Here is a 21220-nt window from a genome sequence, read left to right on the forward strand (position 1 = left end):
AGAATGATTCCATGCCTTTGGTCCTATTAGATGAAACCGAATTCCAAATTGTAGATGTAAAGCAAATGCAAACAAAGGAACGTCGGTACTCCCTATGGTACGTAACTAACGTTAGTGTTGCTGACATATCCGTGATTAGAGGTATATTAAGATGAAAATTTGCACAAGAAATTCGTAAATCATAAGTGCAGTCTTATGATAAATTTAACAGGAATTGTGTTGTCCATGACAGGCTTTTCATTGTTGGTGAATACAACTGACACATGGGTAGGGTGGCTATGACTGACTGTGTCATGGGGAGTTATAAAAATAAGGAATAAATAGTATGTACGTACGTTTCACCATTATTTGACACAACTGTAGAGGATTTCTGGTTGCTATACAAATACACAAGTCATTTAATACTTTAGATACGAAAGTTGTGCCCTAACAGCCCAACAATGCACAACTGCAGTATGAACTTATTTCAACAGAAATTCTGATCCGTAAACGAAATGAGTTCTTTCATTATTTTTTCCATCGTGTCATGTATACCAAACGACATGGTTTTTGACATGTTACCTAAAAGTATATACAGTGCATTCGGAAAGTCGCTGTGAACTGAGATATTGAATACGCACGAAGATTGCAGTGGATGTTCGAAGCAAAATTGACAGAATACAGGTTCGCAGAACTATTTTTTCAAAGATACGCCACTGGTTTTCAGTTCATTCTAGTGTTGCGTAACATTTAACTGCTCCAGTTCACGGAAAATACTGAGTGCGATGGGTACTATTTAAATGTTCAATTTGTTTTCAGATTGTCGTGCTTTCAACTGAGGAATGCATTTTTCTTGTTGAACGTTGACAAGGCGATGGACATACATATGTTTTGCAAGAGGCGTTTGCTGAAAATATTGCGGAAACGGCTGTACCACATCGTAACACCGTGTAATGTCTCTTGCAGCGGTCTCTCCGCGATATTTACAGAAATTTTATAAATCATATAACTCAGTACATATCTCGAAATATCTCTTCTTATCTTACCGATTATCAAGGCAAAGTAGTTTCAAGCCCAATTATTCCTTGGAACGTCCATTTACTCCATGGAATAGCTTCTCTGCTATCTACTCGTATGTTTTCTCTTAGGAAAAAGAATAGAGGACTTCTTGCCGATTAGTCGTAAAAGAAGGATGTATATGTATGTATTGTTGAGCTAGTCGCCATCTTGATGATATTCTGTATGAGAAGGAATTTAATACATGAACTAAATTAAAGTAAGTGTGTTCGCGTATTATTTAACGGATTATTATTATTGACAGTGTCTGCTTACTACGCTGTGTTGCACGGGATCAGTGGGGAACGTCTGATTTACACTGGACGAACCTGCCGTTTTGTATGCTCAAGGTATCCAGTTACTTCAAATAAATAGGCTAACACGGTCTTACCAGCAGATCTCCAGTCTTCCCCATGTGATCACCGAAAGTTAATAATTATTACAAATGTTTCCAGGAGATCGACTGACAATTTTCGTCGCACCGAGACTTCGAAATTGCTTCACTGCCTTATGGAATTTAAGTTAAGCTTAATTTAATCAGGATAGAACAGTATTGAACTGTGTGAATGTGATAAGCCCGCTTTGTCAATGAAAATTCCCTTAATATACGCATGTTTTTACTATCCTGATCAGTGAAGCTAAATCAGGCCGGTTTGAGATAGGTTTTTAAATTTTTGATCCCATACAAAATATATTAAAACCGTTCGATGACTTGCTGAGAAATTTCGAGAGATTGTCTCTGTATTAAATGCCGAACGAAGTGGAAGATGACCAAAACTAGACTAACAGAAGTTGTTGGATATTTTTGATTGTATGCATCAAAAGCCGAACACGATAATTGCGTAAATTGGTATAAGAAATTATATCGTGTATGCAATCGCGCCTTAAGCGGTTACGAAAACATTTAAATTGTTCCCATATAAAGTGACAGCAGTGCTAGACTTGTAACGGTACAAACCCCCGTTACTAGATGAGTAGGTCTTGTATGGAAGGATTGCTTTGTGGAGAGCGAGCGCGCGACATGGTGCGCCATTGGCGGAAGCGCATGGCGCGCCCGCGCGAGATTTGCAATGGTCGGTGGGATGCATCCGCCGCCGGGCGGACACGTGGCCCGCAGCTAGGGTCATTGTTTGGCTGTTCGCACACTACTCGAAAACTATGTAACTTACGGTGAAGAGCGATGCGGCAGTAGATTGTGGTCAGCAATATGCATCTTCTGAAAGAGCGATCTTTGTTTTAAGTCTTGAGAGGCAGAAGTTATACTAACTTGAAAATTGTTTAATATCACAAATAGTAAAAATAGTAAGTAACACCTTACAGAGAAGAGTGAGCGCTCATTTAAAACGTCTCGTCATAGCGGATCAAGTGCCGTAGTCACATGTGAACATTCACAAATAATTAAGTTCGTAAAAAGCAATAAACAAAGTTTGTTGCAAATTGTTTATAAAAATTCAATACAAAATTCGTGTCGTAAAGAACGGCACTATATAATATTTAGGGTGGCATCAAACGTATTTTAAACTAGCTAAGTTATACTATACACTTAACTTGCAATTGTTTTCATTGTTTGCAAATCATTAATAACATTTACATCCCATAATTAATTAATTATTATGAAGATTCTAAGATGCGCAACGTGTAGATCGCTACAGATTACGTCTAAAAACAGTTCTGTATGCATTTCTATGCTAAAACTTTGCAGCAGAAACGTAAACAAACAAATTTACGCTAAGTGGCGAAATTTTGAAAAAAAAACTAAAACTTGATTTACAGGTGACAGCAAAATCCTAGAAATTAATGTAACATAGTAAGTAAGATGTACTTTTAGGGAGGATCTGATAGTGTACTTATTTCTGTTGAGGGATGTATGTGTCAAAATTTGTAACCTTAACTAGTGAGATTGGTACTTGCATAGCCAGGAAGGGGGGGGGGGGTAGACATCCGAGCCTATATAAGTGAGCGGCCATCTTGGCCAGGGGTCACCCCTGAAAAGAACTGTGGCCTCGAAGTCGGCACCGCCGTGAAGGAGGCCACGGCAACCAGGCCACGGCAACCCTTAAAGCCGTCATGGTGGCAGAGAGGTCTGCCTTCGCAGCCGCCGTGACTGCAGAGAAGGAAGAGGCCTTGAGGCAACTGCGTGCAGTCTTCGCCCAAGGCCTCTGTGCTGCCGAACCTGCGAACACTCCTGCGACCTCGCAGAAGGACGTTCGCATGCCTGTCCCAGTGGCTGCCCCAGCAGCAGCACCGCTGGAGAGGGGCACAAAGAAGACAACCGCCGGCCCGGCAGCATCGGCGGCGAACGCCGACCGCCGCGGTGGCGGTCCGCGCAAGAGGCCGAGAAGCCAAACAGGCGGCCCTTCTCGCCGTTATGCGAGAAAGCGGCGCCCAAGTCTCCGAAGCTCAAGTGGCGCAGTTCGCCGAACAAACGGAGCTCCTCGAGGGTCAAATGCGGTACAACTGCGCCATGCAGTAGAGGAGGACGACGCAGAATGGCGGCAGGCTGCCGCCGCTCAGCAACCAGCCTGATGAAGCTGTGCCAAAACACTGACGATTCGGCGCAGCAGAGGGCATAATGGCAACGCGCTCGTTGCCGCACTAATTTCCTTGTTACAGCGAGGAAGCCGCTGCAGCAGGCCCAGGAGAATCCATACGAGCCCAGCTGCAGCAACCGGAACACGCAGCGACATAGGAAGAGCAGCAGCAGCAGCTGGTCCAGGAGACGACATCGGCGCCAGCAGCAGCAGCCCTCACCTCCTCGACAAAACTGATCATTCTATGACAATCTGGCATTGCTCTATGGTATTAATGCATGATACCTAACCACGATCTGTCGCAGATAGCAAGAAACCGCTACTGCCCTTACAACTCAACCTGACACTGTCGCAGAGGTTTTTTCCCTTGGCACTTTTTTCCCTCTGCCCTTAAAAACCGCTCTTCTTTCAAGCTTGACTCAGTCAAGCTTTTTCGATCACTTCTATCACCTAGATGCGCCCGTATTAATGGGTAACCTTACCCAGATGAACGGATAACATCGTAGTTTCTCGCTCCTGAGATCTCATCGATTATAATTAGTAACTATGCAGAGATGACAGTAGACCTTTTGAGTTGGTCACCATGCTTGTGCGAGCGTGGAGGGGCTCCCACTTTTAAAAAAAATTGCCAGTGGTCAGTCGTTGGTCAGTCGTTTGGCGGGGGGGTGGCGAGCAAGCGCCATTTGTGGGTGGCCCATGTGGTCGTTTGAGTAAGAATTTTTCGCGCCGATTTATTTCGACAAAGAGTATTGTTTAATAGTGCAAGTGTGCAAGCATATATTTGGTGAACTGGAAGTGCTATGATTATTTCTGTGAGTACGAATTACGATGTATGCATCGGCGTAAGTGAACATGTGGCGATCTGTGACTTCGAGCCAAAACTGTTAGAACAAAGAGGACAGTGGGACTTGGGGTTCTATTCGAATTGATTGTGTAATTATAGCAGGCTAGATTACAGCTATTGGGGGCTCGGAGTCAAATTTTTATTAATGTGGAACTGTAAACCGTCTCACCAGTCTAATTTCATTGCGTGAAAGAAAAGCACGACGCCAATAAATAGTGATTGAACTGTGTCGTGAAAAATGATTTTGCTGTAATAATTGCCTAATTTTATTCCCTAACATATACTGTACTCATGTCTGAGAACATTAATTCTAAAACTATAACTAATGCGCTGGTGTGGAACAGTGTACTAATGCACCAAGTGTGGAAATCACCCCCTGAGACGTACGTGATAGCCAAAATTTGCACTAACATTTTAAACGAAGATTTGTATATGCACATTCGTGTGAACTCTACAGCCGCACTTATTTGCCGCCCCGTCGCAGACTCTAATCCGTTATTGCTAATGTTTACGTGTTTTACTGACAATAATACCTTTGGCAGTCTTGGTGTCGTCATCGATACAGAAGAGGTGTAGTGTAAGTAGGCTGTTTAGGTTTTTATGTTGGTAACGCCATGTAGCGCTCTATATGAAAATCACTGACTCTTCTGTGTGCAGTCTGTGGCCGGTTTGCATTGTTGGAATTTGCTATTGTAGTGTTGGGCAGTTGGCTGTTAACAGCGCGTAGTGTTGCGCAGTTGGAGATGAGCCGCCAGCAGTGGTGGATGTGGGGAGAGAGCGGATGATCGAGCTGGACGTGTGTCCATCAGAGACAGTAAATTTGTAAGACTCGATGTCATATATATATATATATATATATATATATATATATATATATATATATATATATATATATATATATAATGACTTTTGAACACTATTGAGGTAAATACATTGTTTGTTCGTTATCACTATCTTTCATTTGCTGACTATGGCTATCAGTAGTTAGTGACTTCAATAGTCAGAATCTTTCATTTAGCTGGCAGTATTGGCGCTCGCTGTATTGCAGTAGCTCGAGTAATGAAGATTTTTGTGAGGTAAGTAATACATGAAAGGTATAGGTTATTGTTAGTCAGGGCTGAAGTGTTGGCAGAAGAGCCAACACCGTGTTGCTAGAGGAGGCCGAAATGCACGCGTTTAATTACACGCAGACTGGCATGAGGTCTGGAACAGGACATTGTCTTGAGAATTGCAAATAAAGTACGTAGATGATGTAATATTTAACTTTAATCCATAATTGGAGTACATCGCTCTTGATGATACAAAAGTATAATAAGCTCAATATAACTGGTAATGGCGCCTTGCTAGGTCGTAGGAAATGACGTAGCTGAAGGCTATGCTAACTATCGTTTCGGCAAACGAGAGCGTAATTTGTCAGTGAACCACTGCTATGAACGTCGTCTGTACAACTGGGGCGAGTGCAAGGACGTCTCTCTAGACCTGCCGTGTGGTGGCGCTCGGTCTGCGAACACTGACAGTGGCGACACGCGGGTCCGACGTATACTAATGGACCGCGGCCGATTTAAAGGCTACCACCTAGCAAGTGTGGTGTCTGGCGGTGACACCACAAGGGCCATTATTTTGTAGGGATTATTAAAAGTCAGACTGCATTGCGCTAAAAATATTGTGTGTCAGTTTAGTGTTGATCAGACTAAGTAAAGAGAGAAATGTCTGAGTACTTTCAGTTTTGCTCAGCTGCTTGAAAATCAAATAACGTAAGGGTTCTGCCATCACAGTAATTCATTACATTTGCTAAGGGGACGTTTCAGTAGTTCAACATCTTTAGTCACGTTAACACACAAAACACGCTACGACGATCAACGGAGAATCCACCACCATTTATTCTTTGGGGAGCAGCAAACTCTGCAGTGCTGTGGTGTATCGCGAACGCCCCAGGCACGCTTTGCCACTTAATAATTAAACTAAGAGCGCACATGAAAAGCAGATCTGCAGAGAGTGTTTTCCAACAAAATTAAGCAGGACCAGACTTGTATGGCCACCCGTGGACGTCATTTCCTACATACGAGGTGTGGCTAGAAAAAAACCGGACTAGTACTGGTGAAACAATAAAACGAATTCAATAAGGCTGAAAGTCGCGTGGCCTGTCACGTGACTCTCGCTCCGCCTACTGCTCGAGTTTCATCTGCCTCCTGCACTCAGTCTGCCCGTGGCGTCTGTTTTAATTAGTTGACGTTTTGTCTGTGCGTCGGAAAATGTTGAGTGTACAGAAAGAACAGCGTGTTAACATCAAATTTTGTTTCAAACTAGGAAAATCTGCAAGTGAAACGTTTGTAATGTTACAACAAGTGTACGGCGATGATTGTTTATCGCGAACACAAGTGTTTGAGTGGTTTAAACGATTTAAGGATGGCCGCGAAGACACCAGTGATGACACTCGCACTGGCAGACCATTGTCAGCAAAAACTGATGCAAACATTGAAAAAATCGGTAAACTTGTTCGACAAGATCGCCGTTTAACAATCAGAGCAGTGTCTGAGTTAACAGGAGTTGACAAGGAAAGTGTCGAACAAGTTTACCGATTTTTTCAATGTTTGCATCAGTTTTTGCTGACAATGGTCTGCCAGTGCGAGTGTCATCACTGGTGTCTTCGCGGCCATCTTTAAATCGTTTAAACCACTCAAACACTTGTGTTCGCGATAAACAATCATCGCCGTACACTTGTTGTAACATTACAAACGTTTCACTTGCAGATTTTCCTAGTTTGAAACAAAATTTGATGTTAACACGCTGTTCTTTCTGTACACTCAACATTTTCCGACGCACAGACAAAACGTCAACTACTTAAAACAGACGCCACGGGCAGACTGAGTGCAGGAGGCAGATGAAACTCGAGCAGTAGGCGGAGCGAGAGTCACGTGACAGGCCACGCGACTTTCAGCCTTATTGCATTCGTTTTATTGTTTCACCAGTACTAGTCCGTTTTTTTTTCTAGCCACACCTCGTATGATATACCGACTGCAACTTTCCGAACACCTTATATTAAACACAGGGATTCTTAATTGTATCTGTCCGTTCACTTTGCTGGAAAGTCTTGCTTTACTCAACCCCATCCCCCCCCCCCCCCCCACAACTTGATGTGGGTGTCAGATATAACGCTTGTGAAGATGGTTGGATTTAGCGGCTACATGCAAGAGTAGAGTTGCCTCCAGAGCCGACCTAGGTAAGGTAGGCACGGAAACAGTGCGAGGTCGCTAACCGGCCGGCACGATGTGGAAGACGCAGGGCCTCCGCTGCTGCCCCACGCTGTTGTCGGCCCAGCACAGCACGGAGCCGTAGTCCATGTCGTTGACGGGGGCGTGCGCCAGCTGCGAGGCGCCCGCTGACCAGTTGAAGCGCGACTGCGGCACGTCCAGCGTCTCGGCGGAGTTGTTGAAGGCCCAGCGGAAGCCGACGGCCTCCGGGAAGGCCTCCACCTCGCAGCGGACGTGCGCCACCTCGTGGCGCGCCACGGCGTACACCCGCCGCTGTCCAGGTCGGCACACCGGCTTGTCTGCAGCACACAACAAGCCACGTACTCCTCAGTGTCAGCCCTAGAACTCACACTGTAGATGCGAATTACGTGTGTCACTAAAGTGCGCGTCATTTATGCTGGCGGCCGAGTTTAGGTTCGTTCTGCGCATCTGACGTCAAAAAAATACAGTGAGCCAATGAATAGAGAACGACGTTGCCAGATCTCGACTGCAGAGCAGAGCACGGACGAGTGTCTTCAGTTTTAGAAACGTTCAGTCATAAATAAATAGAACAAAAGCAATGTCTTGATAGCAAACTTTGTTTTATAGAAAGTTTGGAAAAACCATTCTTTATACAAATTGCTTCATATTCTATTAATTAATTAAACCAAACAAGCAATAAGACTCCTAATTCAGGCGATAGCAAGGAAAGGTGTTTGTATCAATTTCACGAACCGCTTTTTAGCAATAAAGAACAGCGGTAATTGTTTATTTCCTATTGTACTTCGACGAAGTGCGAGTAATTCATAGGCATACCAACAGTGTTTGTCGGAATTCTTCGTGACCTGTTAGAGTCTTTGTGGAGGTACTTTGCAGAACGAGCTGCGCTAGCTTAACGGTTTATCTCTGCTTAGCAACGTAAACAGAGATTGCAGTTTGGTTCGCATTGTGAAATAATTTAAAAATATAGTTGTATTACAGACAGTTATACTTTGAGCGGTGTCCATTATCGTTCATACCCTTCTGACAAGCAATTACACAAAAGTTTCGTTTATCTGGGACCAGAATATCGGCTTTTGCGGCCGTCCTGAGCGGACGCGCTGTGGCGCTTCTGTTTGGATTTCATGACTCTGCGTAACAGTGTTGTGTAAGCTTGTGATTGTGGTGATGCAGCATTTTAGTTTCCTTGTTTTCGCGAGCTGTTAACTGCTGATATGGCAACAATGTTTCCCAGAAAGCTTACCCTAAGATTTGGATTTGACAAAGCAACCCGTAATGTTCAGCCAAGTTCACTAGAAATTCATGACTGGATCGTTGACGTTATTGGCATTACTTCGGATCAGACGCACACTGCTTATTATGACTTGGAGCAATACTGCTTTTTTGTGAAGCTGCTTTCCCCGTTGGTGCTGGAACGGATTTTGCAGAAATTTGAAGGAAAAGCTGAATTCCGCCATCGCGATAATTCGGTGAGTACAGTTACCATTTCAAATGCTGATGTTGATTATAAACAAGTCAGAGTATTTAATTTGCCCCCTGAGGTAGAAAACTGCTACTTAAAAGACGCATTATCTAAATACGGTGACATCAGGCAAATTCGTAATGAACTATGGTCAAGCCAGCATAGATTGCAATGCTTTAGTGGTGTTCGTTCTGTCGATATGCAAGTCAAACAAAAAATTCCATCTCATATTTTGGTTTGTGGCTACAAAGCGCACGTTATATACAATGGACAGACTTTGACTTGTCATATATGTAATGAAAGTGGGCATCTCCGGCAAAACTGTCCAAAAAAGGTGTTCGTATTGCAGAATAATTTACAACAGCGTAAAAGGTTAACATTGGCTGATCTTGTGACTGAAAATCAGATGACGGGTGGTGAAGTTTCCAGCATTTCGGGGAATGTAGACGACAGGCCACAAAATACTCTTGAAGCATTTCCACCATTACTCAGGAAAGACACTGTAGACAATCCGGCTGGAAAAAGTAGTATAGCCACTAACAAGAGACGTCGAACTTGTGACGGCAGTAGCACAGAAGAAGAAGATATCAACCTGTCGCTGAAAGCTGTAGGTGACATTCAGAAAACAGTACTGCAAACTGTTTCAGACAATATTGTCAGCATAGATTCGAACTCTGAGTCAAGTACATCAGTAGACAAATCGAATACGCTACCATCACCGGAACAGGTCGAAGTGACATCAGAGTCCCATTCTGTAGCGCTGGACGCGCCAGTAGATGGCAATGCGCTGCTCTTGGTGACGCCACAACCCAGCGCTGCAGTACCCGTACGTCAACCAATGCAGACAGATTCACTCGCGGATGCAACTGAAAGCAAACATGAAGAGGTAGCGAGTGATTGTCAACAACAGGCGACGTCACAGCCCAAATCCCAAGACGAAGAAGCGGAGTTTTACAGCAATAACACACAAACAGTAAACGAAAGTGTTCATAGAAGTGATGGGGCATTGGAAGAATGTTTGCAAACTGCTTCTGCGTCGCCTTTGGCAGACGAGATGGTGGCACACGACTGCCCCTCAGATCCACCGACACCGCCCTCGGTGGAAAACTGCTCAGGAGGTGGGCGGAGCAGACATTCGGTGAAGGCTAGTGTCAATGCAAACCGCAAGAAAAGTAAAAAGAAAGGTTCTAATGCAAACCGTGACGGTGGTCTCCAGTCAGATTCTCAGGAAGTGTCCGGCATGGAGTGGCATGAAATGATAGACTAGCGGGAAAAAGGTCACTCCCCTATGTTACAGTCATATACGATTACCACGTTAAACATTAATAGGATACAGTCGGATGTTAAAATAGCTGCTCTGAAACAGTTTCTGTATGAGTCAGCGACGGATATTGCTCTCCTACAGGAAGTGGTATTCCCACAATTAAATTTTTCCAATTACGTTGATTTTTACAATATTTCCACTGAAACGAATGTTGGCACGGCCATTTTAGTTAGAGAAGGCATCCCCGTACATGACGTTGATAAATTAGAATCGGGGCGAGGTATTGGAATAAATGTAGCAGGAGTTACTATAGTCAATTTATATGCTCCTTCTGGCAGCAGTAATAGAGCTGCAAGAGCCACATTCTTTAATGAAAGCGTAATTTATTTACTGAGGAAAAACCCCCTCCAACTTATAATAGGGGGAGATTTTAATTGTGTATTGAGTCGAAAGGATCAAATCCCCAACTTCAATTACTCAACTGACTTGAGACGTCTTGTTGTTGATTTAAAATTAAAAGATGCGTGGGAAATAAAATACCCAACAATGGTGAACTTCACTCATATTGTTGCGAATTCCTGTAGTAGAATTGACAGAATTTACGTATCGGAAAATTTAGCAGATAAAGTACTGAAAACAGAAACTGTTCCCGTTAGTTTTTCCGATCACAGTGCGTTGTTGACCTGCGTAAATTTATCACCACAACCCACCCGAAGAGTAAGAAGCCAGTGGAATCTAAATACAACGTTATTATCAGAAGAAGACTTACAAGATGCACTAACCAGAGCTTGGGAAATGTGTCTCCGTTCACTGAACAACTTTCCAAGTGTGATAGAATGGTGGACACAACGAGCGAAACCGAAGCTAAGGAAAATTTTAATATTTTTTAGTATATATATGGCCAGAGAAAGGAAACAGACTGTAGAATTCTACTACAGCGTGCTCAGGGACCTCTACGATCAGACAGATGCAATTCCTACAAGATTAAAAGACATCAAGAAAATAAAAGCAAAGTTAATAAGTCTGAATCGTAAGGAACTGGAGGGACTTAAAATAAAATCCAAAGCAAAGTCAGTCACTGAAGATGAGACTGCTGCATTGTACCACCTTGTCAGACACGCCAAGAATAGAAGAAGTTTCATGGATGAACTTCAAATAGGTGATGGTACCATAATCACCACCCAGAAGGAAATAATTAAAGAGATCTCAGCGTACTATGAAAGTATGTATGCGTCAGGGGAAACAAACGAAGAAGAATACGATGAGCTCTTTGGTACATATCTTCCACGAATATCGCGAGATGATGATGAGAACATTTCTTCGAACATCACCAAGGAAGATGTATTAGAAATCGTGTGCAGCTCCCCTGCTAGAAAATCTCCAGGACCTGACGGATTGCCCATTGAATTCTATAAACGATTTTGGACCCTAATAGGAGAAAAGTTCACCGAAATTGTCAATGAAGTCTTACAAGGAAAGCCAGTGCCTGCAGAGTTCAAACAATGCAAAATCGTGTTGATCCCGAAGAACAGAGGCTGCAAATAAATAAACAACCTACGGCCGATTTCGCTTTTAAATTCTGATTATAAAATTATAGCTCGAGTAATTAACAAGCGCTTTACACCATGCACTGCTGACATCATAGGCCAACAGCAGACTTGTGCTTTTAGAAGAACGATTTTACAAACTGCGGCTTTGTATCGCGATGTCATTGCGCTAGCGCAGGCTAGAAACATAAAATGTGGACTGGTTTTCATAGACTTCCATAAGGCATTTGATCAAATTAATCACAAATACCTTATAGAGATAATGCGCCGAATGGACTTCCTGCCAAAAACCATCGACATCATCAAGAACATGGCTATGGGTGTTACTGCACAAATCTCCGTTAATTGTCAACTAACAAAAAAAATTGAAATAAAAAGGGGTGTTACCCAAGGAAGTCCCTTATCCATGCTCCTGTTCGTTATATCGCTGGAACCTTTCTTGAGACAGCTACAGCACAGGCTGACAGGCATTACCATTCAAGGAACAAAGACCGTGGTTGGTGCTTACGCGGACGATGTAGGCGTAATCATCAGAGACCAAACAGATGTGACACAACTAGAGATGATACTTGCAAAATACTGTTCCGCATCAGGTGCGAGGGTAAATGAAAATAAAAGTAAATTTCTAAATATAAAGCGGCTTGCTAACTTACGCATTGAGTGGGCGAACAATGTTAATGAACACAAAGCTCTTGGAATGGCATTGACAACGTCCCTTTTAAAAATGATAGCAATAAATTGGCGGGAGGTGGCAAGAAAAATCAAAGGAGCTTTGATTGAAAACTGTCAACGTAGCATAGACCAGTTCCAGAGAATACTGTTTATCAACACGTGTATTTTATCCAGGGGCTACTACATAGCACAGGTTCTCCCCATTCCATCAATGGTGGCGAAGACGATCATGTCCACCTTAGCAAAGTTCTTGTGGAAAGGGGAATTGTTTCGAGTGCCGGTGAAGACAGCAGTTTTGGATCCAAGCAATGGAGGAATGGGTCTAACCGACATCAAGTCTAAAGCGATGGCACTGTATGTCAAACGAACATGGAGCATAATGTGTAATGATCCAGGGTGCATTACAGCAAAACTGTACGATATTGTCAGGCCAGAAAGTGTAGAGCCGCCGATAAACATACAAAAAATAAGTTTTAAGCTGAAACACATTAGGGAGTATTATCTTGAACTAAGTTATCTCAGTAAAAAGATTTTAAACTCCAAAAACGTTACAGCAAAGGCGATTTTAGCTGAAAGACGGAAACAAGAAAGGAAAAATAAAATAGAAACCAAATATGCTGGAATAGCATGGAATGTGATCTGGAAAAACATCAGTAGTGATGTTCTTTCGTCTGACGTGAGAACAGCGTGGTACAAGGTAGTCAATAACATCATCAGCACTAATGAGCGTCTCTTTGCCATCGGTTTAAGTGACACAAATCTCTGCAGCAAATGCAACCTCGTTGATAGTGTGCCTCATCGTTACACTTGTGGAGATCGGATTATCAACTGGAGGTGGACCAGGGAGAAAATTGCTCAAATAACAAGAACTTCAGCAAACAATGTACCGACTAACATTTTCTTCAGACCAGAGGAAAGTTACTACCCTCAGGCAAAAAATAACGCAGTGATTTGGTTAATGGGCAAATATACAAGTTATGTTTTTAACAATATTGGGAGCGATGAACATATTGAATACAAGATGTATATGGAAAATGAATTCGAGAAAACACTTAAGTATCAGAATCACAATAAGAAATATGGTAACATGCTCCGAATTGTCTTCAACAGAATGGGTATAGGTTAGGAACTGGATTCCTAGTAGAGAGGGAATGGATTGGGTCACGTTTCCGACCCTAACCTCACCTGCAAGTCACACATGAAAAATAAATCAGCAGTACAGCAGATACAAGAATATGACGAGAAACACTTGGTGTCATAAAGGAAGATCTTGAACTCCCTAAGGATGCGTTCAGAAGGCTGGAACTGACAAAAAAACAAGGCAGTGAAGGACTTTGCGATGTCGCTGTTCGGGACTTCTCTTCTGTCCATGTAATTTACCCTGGAAGGAACACACATCAAGGATTTACTGAATGATTAATTTTGGTCTGGGAAATGATTATGAGGAACCGGCTGCAGAAGAAGAAAATGTGCATGCTGATCTGCCACCAGTTGAAGGTGACAGTGAAGGTGCTATATTGTGTTACTGCTAAAGACTCATTTTTTGAATGCTGTAATTTATGACTGCAATTATCTGTCACCTTATTTACGTCATTTCATTGTAGCCATTTTTGTTACTGTTTTTGGTGAATAAAAAAAAACGGTTAAGGCGTTGGGTTAGTAAGCGGCAGGTAAACAGTTCAAACCTTGTGTGATGCTAAATATTTTCTTTATTTAAAAACAATATCGAAGTGTCTTACTTCACGAATTTTATTCGTTTGAATGCAATTTTTTGAAATTTCTAGTGCTTTATCTCTTCATTAACCCTTTCGCTGCTGCAGTCACGTGCTCCCCGCATTCCGCGCTGTGCGCGATTTTGTCATCACTGCACTGCTTTGACACTCTTCTAAATCGATTCCAGAAAACCTATTTGGCCCAAAAATTAGATTTTTACACATCTTATTGACTGATACCTTCCCCCCATAAATGACGTAATTTTGTTACGATGTTCAAAGCAGTTATTATGCAGCATTAAATGTAGTAAACCATTGCACGAAATTTTGAAGAGTTTGCGGAGGTAAAAAGTCCATAGAGTATACTTTCCGTATGGTCGATTTTAGTTGCCACAATGTTGAGAATGAAATGTGGACAAGATACCTAAATTTCATATAAAATTTACTGTATGACAATATCTCATTTAATTTAAGTACCACATAGGTGTCGTATGTAATATTGAGAAATATTCCGTCTTTAGCGACTGTAATAAAAGTTTTATTTACACCGGGCGCGTTTGGCTTTATTTTAAAGCACTTCAATCAATGAAAGGTATGGCACATGCACAATGGTACTCATGTTCTCTTTCTTGTTTTTGTTCCACAGTCGCAGTTTTACCAATGGTATTGAAATATATTCCTCTTCTGCAACTGTAATAAGCGACTTATTTAGACCAAACGCGTTTCTCTCTTTTGAAGCATCTTCAGTGGACAGTATTTTGTCCCCTCCATTGCCAAGTCACCTTTCGTAGTTTTGAGCTGCGGTAACACAATATTCAACGTTTGTATCGGCTGATCAGTGTTTTAGCAAATAAATGCTGTTTGTGTGTGCCACACACAAAAATTACATTTGACATAGCTCAGAGCACTTCACTGATAGACGGTATATTCAAGTCCTAATGTTTTTGTAAGTCCACAGTTTTGTTTAATGTACTATGTGTACTTCCTTTTTATTGATTGAAGTGCTGTAAAATAAAGCCAAACGTGCCCGGTGTAAATAAAACTTTTGTTACAGTCGCGAAAGACGGAATATTTCTCAATATTACATACGACACATATTTGGTACTTAAATTAAATGAGATATTGTCATACAGTAAATTTTATATGAAATTTAGGTATCTTGTCCACATTTCATTCTCAACATTGTGGCAACTAAAATCGACCATACGGAAAGTATACTCTATGGACTTTTTACCTCCGCAAACTCTTCAAAATTTCGTGCAATGGTTTACTACATTTAATGCTGCATAATAACTGCTTTGAACATCGTAACAAAATTACGTCATTTATGGGGGGGAAGGTATCAGTCAATAAGATGTGTAAAAATCCAATTTTTGGGCCAAATAGGTTTTCTGGAATCGATTTAGAAGAGTGTCAAAGCAGTCGGAACACCATGTGTCTGCACAGGCGAGCAGTGCAGTGACAAAATCGCGCACAGCGCGGAATGCGGGGAGCACGTCTCTGTAGCAGCGAAAGGGTTAATGCGGCCGTGGTGGCTTTACTTAATAAACTGCGCGCTCCCCCCTAAACGTAAGCTTGCGAACTATATGCTATACTATGGCGCTGCTTCTCATGGAGCGTGCGTCGTTTGCAACTGGCAACGCAGCAATCTCCCGCGTCTGGGCGAGCAAGCGCGAGCCGCCAAGATAAAAGAATTCAACTATAGTTTGATTTAATCGGCAGGTAGTAACAAACAACAACGCTTCACTCAATTCGTAATTTTCTCTTATACCTCCACAAGATTTTTACCGGTATTGTTGATGGCTTTTACACTATTAGATCAAAAGTATTCGGACATCCGTCTCAAAATAACTTACGAGTTCGTGGCGCCCTCCATCGGTAATACTGGACTTCAGCATGGTGTTGCGCCACCCTTAGCCGTCCACCCCCAGTAGCTGAGTCGTCAGCGCGACAGAATGTCAATCCTAAGGGCCCGGGTTCTATTCGCAGCGGTGTCGAAGATTTTATCAACTCACGGACTGGGTGTTGTGTTGACCTAATTATCATCATTTCATCTCCATCGACGCGCAAGTCGCGAAAGTGGCGTCAGATCGAAGGACCTGCACCCGGCGAAGGTCTGCCCGAGAGGAGGCCTTCGTCACACAACATGTATATACCCTTAGCCTTGATGACAGCTTCTACTCTCGCAGTCATACGTTCCGTCAGGTGATGGAAGGTTTATTGGGGAATGGCGGCATATTACGGTGTTCTGTAGGGTTCAGGTCAGGACTCTGTGCAGGTCAGTCCATTACAGGCATGTTACTGTCGTGTAACCACTCCGCCACAGGCCGTACATTATGAACAGGTGCACGATCGTGTTGAAAGATTCAGTCGTCATCGCCAAATTGCTCTTCAACAGTGGGAAGCTAGGAGGTGCTTAAAACAGCAATGTAGGCCTCTGCTGTGAAAGTGCCACGCAAAACAACAATGGGTGCAAGACCCCTCCATGGAAAACACGAGCACACCATAACACCACCGCCTGAGAATTTTGCTGTTGGCACTACACACGCTGGCGTTCGTTATACCCACACCCTGTCACCGGATTGCCACATTGTGTTCCGTGACTCGTCACTCCACACAACGTTTTCCCACTGTTCAATTGTCCAATGTTAACTCGAGGCCCCGTTTGGCATTCACCGGCGTGATGTGTGCCTTATGAGCAGCCTCTTGACCATGAAATCCAAGTTTTGTCACCTCCCACCTAACTGTCATAGTACTTGCAGTGGATCCTGATGCAGCCTGGAATTCCTGTGTGATGGTCAGGATAGATGTCTGCCTATTACACATTACGACTCTCTTCAACTGCCGGTGGTCTCTGTCAGTCAACAGACGAGGTCGCCGGCATCTCGTGGTCGTGCGGTAGCGTTCTCGCTTCCCACTCCCGGGTTCCCGGGTTCGATTCCCGGCGGGGTCAGGGATTTTCTCTGCCTCGTGATGGCTGGGTGTTGTGTGCTGTCCTTAGGTTAGTTAGGTTTAAGTAGTTCTAAGTTCTAGGGGACTGATGACCATGGATGTTAAGTCCCATAGTGCTCAGAGCCATTTGAACCATTTTGAACAGACGAGGTCGGCCTGTACGCTTTTGTGCTTTACGTGTCATTTCACATTTCCACTTCACTATCACATTGGAAACAGTGGACCTAGGTATGCTTAGGAGTGTAGAAATCTCGTGCACATACGTATGACACAAGTGAAGCCCAATCACCCCACCACATTCTAAATCCGTGAGTTGCGCGGAGCGCCCCATTCTGCTCTCTCACGATGATTAATGACTACTGAGGTGGCTGATATGGAGTACCTGGCAAAATATGGCAGCACAACGCGCCTAATATGAAAAACTATGTTTTTTTTTTTGGGGGGGGGGGGTCCGGATACTTTTGATCATGTAGTGCACTTCTGTACTGAATATTGATCTTTTTTGTGTAGGTATGTCATCCGAAAAATATGGTATAGTTTACTGCTCCATTTAAAAGGCCAATAGTCTGTTCTGCAGCGGCAGGATTGGGAAAGCCCGCAAAAACGTGCCAATGGAAAACGTAGAGGGAGCGAAGAGAGCGAGTCAGTCAATAACAAGAGACCAGTCCGTCGATAGCAACCAAACTGTGAACAATCTATCGTGGATGCTAGCCCAAAATACGTACGACTCTAAGAAACTAGAGTCTTAAATGGATGTTTATTTCGCGTGCAAATATGTCGAATGATGATATTGAACTACATACCAATTGCAGATATGAAGAAGAGGCATGTGTGAGCAATGTGAACTCTGATGTTGTACCCACGAAATACTATACGATGCCGTCGCAGCACTTCACATCATAACGTCCAGGCAAAGTAATTTTTCCTTACAATTGTTAAAAAACATAGTCCTGTATTTGTTGTGTATTAATCGGTGGGTATACTGGAAATATTTAATTTACCAATGGATCCAGAGTTTTACTGACCTAATTCATGTTCCCTGTGACACGGCCCCCTTCCGCATCCTAAAATACAACTTAGCGTCATATTTGCAAAGTGAATTTGTCTAATTAATCCTAACAAAGAATGTCGGAGGTTTGTAAATGCTTGGAAAATAAATTTGTTGATTGACCATTACCTGCTTACAGGCGTTGATAAATATCAACGCGGACCACTGAAAATGTATGCCCCATCCGGAGCTCGATTCCGGGATCTCCTGCCACCATGGCAGACGCTCCATCCGACTGAGCCATCGACGACACAGAGGATAGAGCGACTGCTCGGACATCTCTGGCGCGCTCCCCGTGAGATCCACACTTCCAACTTACTGTCTACACGCTACATTTGTAGTGTCCCTGACCACTAAAAAGCTATTGTTCAATTCTGAACAAATATTTGGCGTTCATAAACAATTAGTCATTATTCCGAAAATGACTTGATTCTGACAGAACTGTTAAACAGACATTTAAGATAAATTTTCTGATTTGGTTTATTACTAGACTGCTTTGTTGTGAGTTTATTCTTGTGCTAACAGAATATCGTTGTAAAGAAAGAAGGTCTGCTGGTTAATTTCTATGATACCTTTATTCCTCTACTCGGATTCATCCACACCATTTTCATATTCGCTAATGTGAGAGAGTGATTTTACTCATGGTAGGTATCTCATAGTGAAGTCACATGAAATAGCTTTCTCAAGGAACAGTCAGAGAAGAAGTCACGTTTTCTTATTGAAATTTTAAGTTTACAGACTGCAGTTACCTCGTTTACTAAAATGTCTCGTTTGAACTCGCGATCACGATATTACCGTGCAACAACTCTCAACAACAGCCGTGTGTGACGAACTGAAACGTTTCACAATCAGAATTTCCTTGTATAAACATTAAAGTGTGTCTTGGAGGCTAATATATAACTCTGGGTCAAATTACCTCAGCAGACCGTTGTCAACTCTATCGCGGTCAAAATGTATTAAAATGGCAGAATTAGACTTACAGAGTGGTGTGGCGGTGTTACTAGCAGACGACTGTTTAATTTCTAATCCCATCGTTTCGTTAGAAGAATTGACTGATTTTCTTACAGCATTAACTTCCACTGTGGACTGATGACATGAGTGGAGTTTATATGTGCTCGTAGTTCCATTGCCTGAGTGACTTTGGATGATCATCGGCATACCTTCTCCCTTTGTACCTGTGGTCGACGTTCCATGTGAGATAAAGATTCAGTATTCGCTTTGCCTGATCATTGTTAAAGGTTGTATTGTAACTGTAAATCCTGATGGCTTGTTGGAAGAAACACTATGACGACTCCTATCCGCAGACATAACTTAAGTCTCGGTGAAATTTATGAAGTGTATAATATCATTTAGTGTTTTCTAAGCTAGATTATGAAAACCCATCGAGGTCTACAACATAAGTTCTTAAGCGTAAAGAGAAATACGACAGGCTAAGTGAGCGTGTTGGATTTCTCTTTTGCAGACAATGGTGAGAGAAGACAGGTGGTGCGAGACTCTCACTAGTCTTGTGAATACATGGATCTACAGCGGCTGCGAATATCATCTTTCTGCACAGGCAGTTTTTATTTTTGGAATAGATTGTTTATAGTTTTAACACTTTATTTCGAAAATACAAAAAACAGTTTACATAGAGAAAAGTCTTCCTCAATGAAGCCATTCTCTTGTCGACCACAGAAACGACCTCGAAAAATGTGCATGCAAGTACATAACCTCACCTTTGTCAACTTCAGTCGATCATCAGCAATAGATGAGAATTCTTTAACAACGTCTACCACTCATGATGGTGAAATGTTACAAAGGGAATGAGCCATCAACACAAGACCCTGAAAAATGCACCTGTAGGTAATGCACAAGGATTAAAATGTCAAAATACTGCGGTTGATTTCATGTAAGTTCCAGTAGCATGTGCAGTATTACGATCTCCTTCCAGTCTCAATCTATGTCGATCTCTTGGCGATCTGCTTCCTCTTACCAAACACTTAGCGATGGCAGGAGATAGTGCGTTTCTGTTATCGTCTCCCGGAGTAATGTAAAATACTCGTAACGTAGCGATCGTCGATATAGCACTCTCTTCCGATTAAACAGAATTACTGAGGTTCTGGTACTTAACACAGGATCAGGACGGGACATGACATGTACAGAAACATTACCCACCTCCCAGAATTCTGCTGAATGTTTTCTTAAGAGAGACACAATGAAGCCAAGCATTTTTAAGCGGGATGAAATGAGGCACACAATTGCACAAGTAGTTTGCTTAATAAAGTCACATCTTCTGATCCGCTCCAAATAAAGAAATGACAATAGTCTACGTGTTTGGTAGAGACACATCCGTTGATAATGATAGTACAGACGACAGAGTTCTGAAAAATAAATAATCTTTTATACTATTATCTTACAGGTACGCCATTCATGGCACTAGAATGTCACCTCTGTGCCGATGATTAAACCACAAAATGTGAATTATTGAGTGTGACGGATTTTTAAAGCTTACTAATGATCTGACACAAGAAGAACGCTGAGAGTTTCATCAGTGCATTCTGTACACAGTTGTTGGCACGGAAGGCCTCATCTTTCATAGTTTATTATAGCATGATCTAATCAAGGAGCATTGCTAAGGGTTCAGTATGATACTGGCACATTTCTGAAAAAGTTTGTCTACTATAGAGGTAAAATACCTGATCCTAAACACTTTTTCCATCTATGTGAGCATTTTATGGGATGCTATATGATCGATCAATGAAGAATCTTCTTCTGTACGATCAGAGACGGTCTTGTCATTTTCATGTCCACAGTCTCGGAGAGCTCTGTTTGGAGCTATTGACCTAGTTTCTTAGTATGGAAATACACGATAAGAAAAAAAGAGTTATGCACCACGAAAGGAATTAAATTATGTGAATGGGAAGGAAATTGGTAGATGTGATGT

At 42.4% G+C, this 21220-nt stretch overlaps 1 protein-coding gene across 1 annotated transcript in view; it reads right to left on the reverse strand.

The window, feature by feature from the left end:
- Positions 1-21220, reverse strand: part of LOC126260331 (synaptogenesis protein syg-2-like) — a 437845-nt gene that overhangs the window by 58522 nt on the left and 358103 nt on the right. The window contains exon 10 of the mRNA XM_049957655.1: positions 7667-7960. Within this exon, the coding sequence (XP_049813612.1) occupies positions 7667-7960 (294 nt within the window). The remainder of the gene's footprint in view (positions 1-7666; positions 7961-21220) is intronic.

This window comes from Schistocerca nitens, chromosome 5 (assembly GCF_023898315.1).
Source record: "Schistocerca nitens isolate TAMUIC-IGC-003100 chromosome 5, iqSchNite1.1, whole genome shotgun sequence".
NCBI classification, from domain to species: Eukaryota; Metazoa; Arthropoda; class Insecta; order Orthoptera; family Acrididae; genus Schistocerca; species Schistocerca nitens.